This window comes from Poecilia latipinna, unplaced genomic scaffold, assembly GCF_001443285.1.
Source record: "Poecilia latipinna isolate Pla-1442-1.1 unplaced genomic scaffold, P_latipinna-1.0 Scaffold5792, whole genome shotgun sequence".
Taxonomy (NCBI): Eukaryota; Metazoa; Chordata; class Actinopteri; order Cyprinodontiformes; family Poeciliidae; genus Poecilia; species Poecilia latipinna.
The window spans coordinates 1-8,521 of record NW_015118408.1 but is presented as its reverse complement, the minus strand read 5'-3'; the positions used below and the strand labels follow the sequence as shown (position 1 = coordinate 8,521).

General features: G+C 37.3%; 1 protein-coding gene across 1 annotated transcript; it reads right to left on the bottom strand.

Moving 5' to 3' along the window:
* Window positions 1-3,112: 3,112 nt before the first annotated feature.
* On the bottom strand, window positions 3,113-8,159 carry LOC106943737 (protein disulfide-isomerase A2-like; the record flags this gene model as incomplete). The annotated part of the gene is made up of 7 exons (XM_015027043.1): window positions 3,113-3,379; window positions 3,466-3,630; window positions 3,709-3,887; window positions 6,757-6,877; window positions 6,963-7,157; window positions 7,838-7,963; window positions 8,043-8,159. Coding segments are annotated over 7 exons (960 nt in total), but the record flags the coding sequence as incomplete, so codon positions are not given.
* Between the last annotated feature and the right edge of the window lie 362 nt (window positions 8,160-8,521).

Sequence of the window (8,521 nt, the reverse complement as noted above, 5' to 3'; positions counted from 1 at the left end):
TGTGGTAGTTTTACTTTTGCTTGAGTACATTTTTGTCTGTGTATTTGTACTTTTACTTAAGTAAATTTTTTGAGTACTTCCTTCACCACTGACTATGGCTATAGTTTTGATGACAAGTACTGTACACTGTAATTATGGGAGATCAATGGCAAGTGACTGGACAAGATTCCCATCTAGGCTTTTACTGTATTTTGTTGACAGACAAAAGCAGAGCACAAAAAATAAAAACTAAAGTAGCAATGGGAACATAAGACCTGTAAATGCAGTGTTACAGGAATTACAGTTCAGTCTTTCCATCTTCATGCTGAGAAAATATTCTCAATCGGGTTAAGGAATGAAGAGCAGTGTGAGGAACTCCATCAGCATCTTGTTGTGGGTTATAAACCATTGCCTGATGATTCTTCTTCTCTCTGGCTGTTGACTCCATCCAAATCCTTGTCCTTCCATTGTCAGAAGTGTAGAATTTTGTTGTTCTCTGTGTTGTTCTATGCTAGTGGTGCCCAAAGTGGGTCCTTGAGGGCCGGCATCCTGCATGTTCTAGTTCTCTCCCGGGTGGTCGTAACAACCTCCTCAGCAAGTCCATGTTCTTCTTAGTCCTAATGAGCCATCATTTGATCCAGGTGTGTTAAACCAGGTAGAGAACTAAAACATGCAGGATGCCATGCACAGATAGTTAGAACACCTGTTCTCCAGGAGCGACTTTGGGCTTCCTAGTCCTTTATTTAGTTTTTCAGGAAACTGGTTGGACATTGTTTGATCTAAAGAGTCACACATTTACCTTTTTGAAAAAACTCAGGATTCACCTTGGAGCAGTGCATGTTATAATTTATACAATGCAATTATGCTTAAATATTGAAGCGCTTAGGACAATAAAACAGGAAGAAATGAGGCATGACTAAAGACAATTACATAAAACACATAGATCCCATCTCATGTTATATGATATGTTCATCACCAACTGTGAAAACAATGTTCTATGGGCACCACAATGTTTTATCCAAAGCTTATTGCTACTGAACAGTGGTGGTTTCTAATATTAGCGACATGGACATCCCCTTCTCCCCCACCTGTTTGACCAAGGCCAATTAGGTGGGGGAGTAGAGTGAGAAATGGATAAAAGCAGTCATTGCGCTCCATACTTTGCTTCACGAGGTGTGCTAAGTTGACCTGACTAGAGCCCTGCACTGGATGGCTCCAAAATCAGTTTGTGTTATACACTGCATCATTGTGCATTATATCTTTTTATATGTAACATGATCAGGTACATAATGTTGACACCAGAAATAGGAAGTTAATGAGCTGTTTGGGTATTTGCAGTTGTAATGTAAAGCCTCTGCTGAATGTGGAGCTGTGATTGAGATGTGGCAGGAGCTCCTCCCCCACGCTGCTGAACAATGACAGGGTGTGAGTGTTTTAACGCTGAGTTTAGCTCTCAGCCTGCCTAACAGGAACCCAACAGACTTAAACGGACACAAACAAAACAAGAGCACTGACTTTAGTTTCACACTTCAATATTCAGCTTGTCTGCAAGTACAACTACTATGTTTAAAAAAATCACCTAAAAATAAAATTTTGTAACTTTTTGTGATTACTTCACATTAGGAGTAATTTGAAAATGTTGATAGTTTATTCAAATTCAACTGATTTGGAGATAGTTTCTGTTGAACAGTTGCACTTTTTATTAAATGAATGTTTATTATTTAGCCATCCATGAGATTCAAGTAACCAAAAATTATGCAGATGTTCTTCTGATCCAGCAGAATCAGCCTTTAGACATACCTGTTGAATGTGGTCAAGTCGTTCCGGTTCACATGGGATTTCATTCTTTTGTAAACAGGACACATTCAAGCCTGTCCACTGATCCGATCCTAACTGGCCCTATCACATTCATCACAAGCACCAGGTCCAAACACAGTTTGTGATCCGGACTTCAAACAAGAGGAAAGAAGATTTATAGGAGTAGTGACCTTACCTCAGACAAAGGAGTGACTGGTCGCCTGGCTGGTAGAAGGAAATACATTCTATGCTGATAGGAGCTGTGACATACAGCCTGTTTAAACCTGTTTTCCCTCAGGAATTAGAAACATTTCACTTGTTACATGTTAAAACCAGCCTTTCTGGTTTCCTCCTGGGCGGAGATGATACACTCACCTGTGGGCCTCACCCACTCACTCTATATATGGAGGCACATAGACATAACAATGACTTTCATCAAGTTCCACAAATATAGTTCATAATTTTCATCATACAGATATGTGGTATTTCAGCCCCTTCAAAGTATTTAGAATCTAGAACTACTAACTACTTTAAGAATTGTTGGTTGAACATAACAAATGTTCTTAGATATTAATTTAGAACATCCAATGGAACATTTTCTTCACCTAAATCCTGCAAAATTTGTAAAATTGTTGGCACTGTTATGTTATTTCTTTGTTGTGTTTTGGATCTTTCTTTTGGGGTGTTTTCAGGGGCAAGAAGCTATTAGATAATGAAAAGCAGTTAGTTTGCCCTTATCGGGTAAAGTTTCAGCTGTCAGACATGCTGAGAGGACTCAAAGAATGCTGTAATCTTGGAAAATAAATTGCAGAGTTGTGACTCATGGATGTATCACTGAACACAAAGATGAATCATCATTCAACTGAACACACTGATTCTGAGCTGTAATCTGAAAACTTGGCCTTCATCTTACTGTCACTGAAAGGACATTTTCCTCCTGTCTCTCTTATTTGTTAACTTACTTATTTGTTTACATATTTTTCAAAACCTCAACCAAAGAAAGGGGGAGGGGTGTCACTCTACCAGCTTTGCATTCATTGAAACAATAATTGTTTTGTCCATTCGTCATTGCAGAATGGCTTCAGCTCAGTCACATTAGATTGGCAGTGTCTGTGAACACCAACTCTTAAATCTTGCCACGGCTTAATTAAATTTAAGCCTGGACTTTAAACAGGCGGTCCTCATATGAAAATGTTTTCATTTAATAGTTCCATTGCAGCTCTGATTGTATGCTTTGAAATTTTTGTTCTGTCTCAAGATTTTTCCAGCTACCAACAACTTTTCTGCTCTTCTTTTATTCTTCAAGGAAGAATAAATAAATAAATAAATAATTTTGTTTCTTTCCTTAATACAGCTTTATTCTTTGTCCTCAAGTTGTCAAATCAAACTTTATCATTTTAAGAATCAAATAGTTTTAAAAGTAGCAAACTGAGAGCTTAAACACTCATTCTAATTCTCAGTAGAGAGACAACGATTCATAAGTTGTATAACTTTTACTAAGAAAATTGGAAGAAGATAGCTTGACCTTAATATGCATTAAGCACGATTACAGTTCGTCTTTGGACGTCTTGTTTTCAGAAATTTCTGCAGACTCGTCTACTTCCTGAGAACAGAGAGGGAAGAGAAAGGTTTGACTGCAGCTTTAAATATGAGTAATATTGGCTAAGAGGTAATGAAATAATAGCAAACCTTGCTTTGATCACCACTGCTGTCTTCTTCTTTTGCATCTGAGCTCTCCTCACCATCATCATCATCATCATCATCCTCGCCATTTTCTTCCTGTGGTAAAACTCCTCCACTATCTAGGAACTTGCTAAATGTCTCCAGATCTCGGTTTCCCGTGTAGTCGACCACCTGAGTAAAAGGAGCAAAATGAAAAGGTCGATTTTTTGTATGACTTCTGCATCTCTGTGGTGAGCTGAGAGTTTCTACCTCTTTGCCTTCAGCTGGGTAATATTTGATGGTTGGAAATCCTGAAATGACAAGCGACTCCACTTCATTGGCTGTGGCGTCCATCTTGGCTATGATGATGTTTTCATGATCAGCATATTTCTCTCCCAGCTGGTCCCAAATCGGAGCCAGTTCTTTGCAGTGTCCACACCATGGAGCATCTACGCAAACAGAGACAGGATGTAAGGGAAACTCAGGCAACTGCAGAAATAATAGAAATGTTTAATATTTAAGTCACTGCAACATTCTCTTTTAAATATTTGAGGTTATTTGTTTAAGAAAATTGACCCCTCAAAAACTCTCAATTCAGATGATCTGTTAACTGTTGGGATCCATTTTTACTAGTCACAAACTGATCAGATCTAATTCCTAAGAAATGTTTTGGCTGGAGACATCACTGCTGAACTACTCTACTGCAATAAAATTTTGAGATGATCTGATATGAACTGGTCCCACTACAAAAACAAGATCTGAATCTTGCTTTTGTCTTTGGAGCCAACATTCAACTCAGACACAAGTCCTTTTCTTCCAACGTGCTGGCCAGGATGAAGATTTATTTCTAAGCCTTTGAAGACTTCATTGGAGAACTTATAGAAAGTAGTCTGCGTACCCTGCGTATCAACGCATAGACATGAAAGTCTCTTGACGCATCTGCCTGCAGAGGCTGGTGACAGCCTCTCATTTTTCCAAGAGAAGGGTACTTTACTTGGTTTTTCCACCTCAAAGTACCAGAGGTTCTGCTGAAAACTTACCTGGGACGCCAGCCAACCATACGCCTTCTGCCGGAAAAGAACAGGTATTTTCCTGTTCCATCAATTTTTGGATTTTTGGACATTGCTTTGACCTGACTGACTATAGACTGAGTGATTATTATCAGTCTTTAAATCTCTATTCTATTGCATGCTTGATTAGTGTTGTGCTGATTAATAAAGGCCAGTTGTGAAGGTCAAGCTGGCTCCACTGGAAGAGGTGAAGAGAGACAGAATGCTGAAGAAGATCAAAGCTATCAAGGATAGCTTCAGTGTGGTGGACAGCCTGAGGAGCAGAGCCAACGATTACTGCAGCCCAGTAATCGTTGCTAAAAAACGCTACAGCAAGTCTTTTCTGCCTGAGGTTCAGACTATAAAGTAAAATTCATAGGTAGTCTCCAGAGCTGTGTGCTTTACATGTTGAATATATATTTAGTAATGTACTGAGCAATATGTGTGTCCTTAGGAGTATCACTGCTCATTGTTATTTATTATTGTTGTATATGTATTCTTATTACTTTATTTTAGTTTTTATTACATATTTTTTTATTTTTATCATTTGTTGCTAGCATGACTAGAATTAATTGGCTCACTTTCAGCCACTCTCTTCTCCCTCTTGTTCCTGCTTCTCTTCTTTCCTTGATTTCAAATTTGTGTATTTTGTGGTCGTCTAAGACCATATTTTCTTTGTGTAGCCTAAATGTAAGCCCTCAACTGGTGGAGTTTTACCACTCTTTGTTTCAAAGTGGTGAGCCACTTTGGGTCTGGACAGTAACCTGACCTCCTTCCCTTTTGCTCTGATCTTGATCCTCCTTAGCCAGGGGAAAGGGCAGCACTATTGTGCTGCATTCATGGTTCTGCAAAAGGGATTTTCCCTTTCTTTTCTTGTTTAATCGGTTAATTAGTTAGATTGCATGCCAGTAGTTAAAGGGGAATAATTTAGCTGTGAAGTTGGGCTAATTTAATAATAAACTCTGACTTGATTCAAAATGAATGTGTCAGTGATAATTCCTTCTTGTGTGGAGTTTCTTCTGCCAGTGGTCTGAATTCATTCCTTCACCAGAGACTGAGTTTGGCTTATTATTCCAGAAATTCTAGATGGTGCCCTGGTTTAAGTAAGTAACTTAGATTTTTATTAACAATTTAATCAATAATAAATTATTGATCAAATTATTAATAATTCCATAAGCCAAATATCAAAACAAGTTCTGACTCAGCAACAATTTTGATGCAACCTTGTGAGGATGGTACAAAATTTTTTTTGCTTTTTGCTTCCAGAATTCTGATTCCCCAATGCATCCCACCAGAGATGGACGGACGGATGGCCAAAAAATTCTGAGTAATGTTGAAATTTCCACTTAATTTTCCAGAAATAAAGGACAAAATGCAACAACTCCAACAAAATCTTTTATTGGAGTCTGCATGTTGTGAAGATGGCACTTAGTGGTACTGCAAAGTGAAGCGCTTAAAACCATAGTGTGTTGCTTTAAAGCAATACTTCTCAAATAGAGAAGAAATAAACAAATATTAATAAACTAAAGAAGGTGCAAGTAACCAATGCTTACAGCTGTAACACTTTTTCTCTTTCAACCTGTGTAGTCTTGATTAAATGTTACTGATTCACTAAATAAACTGATTTTGGAAATTATTTCGAGGTTTTGATAATAAGGTCATACAATGCTGGAGCTAGTGGTTTGTACAGATAAATTATTAAATATGAACAGATTTGCAATAGTATTTCAATTCTGGGGAGGAAAGGGCACTGAAAGAAGTTGCAAAATAAAACATAAAGTGTAATATTAACTTACATATGAAGTAAAATAAAACTAAATGAAACATCAAATATAAAGTTAGAAAGATTGATATCATCAGGGATATTTATTATTGTTAAATATTTATAGTTATTTGTATAAATCTTTTGCAATTTTTTCTCCTCATTTTTATTCATTCATATTTATTTACTGTATCTATTTATGTGTTGTGTTTGTCTATCCTTATTGTTGTTTATTTCTACCTACTGTTTGTGTACAGCACTTTGCAAATGTGCAATATGAATAAATGTGACCTTGACCTTCATCACATAGATCAGGTAAGAGTTTATGTATGCTTGCATAATTGTGAATGAGTTAAATTGACAAGTATTTAATTTTCTCTTCATCATACTGAAATGATAATGAGGCAACAGAAGTGTATTCATATGTAATTTGAACCAACTGTTTTGAGCAGTTAGTAAAAAAAATACAAAAATGCAAAAATGCTGATATGGCACAAATTAACTCACAAAACTCAATAAAGACGTTTTTGGCTGGGTCCAGAGCCACAGATTTAAAATTCTTGCCCACCAGGACTTTGACTGGTTCTTTGTCCCACTCCTCTGGAATCTCTTCAGAACGATAGTATGGCTGCAGCACATAGTGACAAGACAAGTGACTGGATTTAATATGAGTGAATAGCTGCATTTAGTAAGTGGGTGAGCATCTATTTTACCATTGCAATGCCGTCAACAACTTCCTGACACAGCAGCCACAGTGAATCTGCTGTTAGAGCTCCAGAGGGAATACTGAACTTCTTCTGTGTTTCCATGTGGATGATCCTTGCAGTCGGTGCGTCGCTTTCTGACACTCCAAAATAATTTAGCACATGTGACAGGGCCTGTGTCACATCAATCAGAACAAACAACATCTAGATAACACACACAGAAAGTTCAGTTTTTGTCAGTATGATGTGTTTTCCAGGCACACAGTGCCATTTTATAGCACAATCAAGTAATAATGTTACCTTTGGATGTTATAAAAAGGCTACAATATTAAATATGAATTAAAATAAATTTTACTTTGTAATTTAACATCTTAAGATTGTGGTCCCCTGTCTCTTTAAAAACTCCTGCTCTTTCTGAAACTCCACCTTCAGAAAGTCATCACAACATGGCTTCTCTATTAACGCTTTAACAATGTTTTCACCAGAACTGAATGGAGAAATTATATAAAAGTTGGCACTTTTGTATAATGAGTTCAGCAGATACACACAGTTCCACCAGGTGTTTACAAACTGCTGCTGGCTAGTCTGAAGTCTAGCCTAAAGGATTTCTCAAACATTCATGAAAGAATCTAAGCAACGCTGCAGCTATGTTTTTGATGGGGGAATAACATTATAACATGATGTAAATCAAAACAACAAAAAAAGTTAATTTTTTATGTAATACTGTTACTAACTGCTGAAGATCTGTCTTAAAACAGTTTCATGTTGTGAGCTTATTCCTTTGTCTCGACAAAGTAGTCCAGTTTCTAACACGATCCAAGGCAAACCGATTAATGTCTGTGTAACGCAATTAAAAAAGCTGAAAGACAGAGCCCAGCTCTTACCTTGCCCTTAAACTCCTTGGCGACAGCCTTGGCCTGCTCCACCAGCTCCAGCTGACCCTGCACTGTGGAGTTGATGAACAGCAGGCTATGCAGGCGGATACGAGAAGCGAAGATCTTGTCTGCTACCTGAAAACATAGCATGAATATTTTCATTATAGATTTAAATTTGTACTTCTAATCATGTTGATAAGCCTGACTGCTTTACCTCGGGGTTGAATGGGATAATGAGCTCCAGGCTGTTTTCCTTGATGAAGGAGGTTAGGTTGTGTTTGTCTAATTTCTCTTCTTCTGACCACACATAGTCTTCTCTGCCATCATCAAACTACCAGAAACATAACTTCTTTTAATCACACTGAACAAATCAGAACAAAATGATTTGAGCTAAAATAAATTTCTGACAATTAACTGATGAACCAGCAAAAAATGAATAAACTCTGTGATTTTAATATTGCAATTATTTTAATTGAATAGAAGTGGCAATAATTGCAGTTATTAATCTGCATTTGCTACCTTGTGTTGTGCAAACTGGCGTGTAATGGTGAGCTCTTTCCAGTTTCATTGATTAATAAAAAAAAAAGCATTGTCACTGAAATGTGTGGTAACACTTTATTTGAAGGGGTGTGCATAATGACACTGTCATAAACATGACATAACACCTGTCATGAACATGAAGAAGTCTTTATG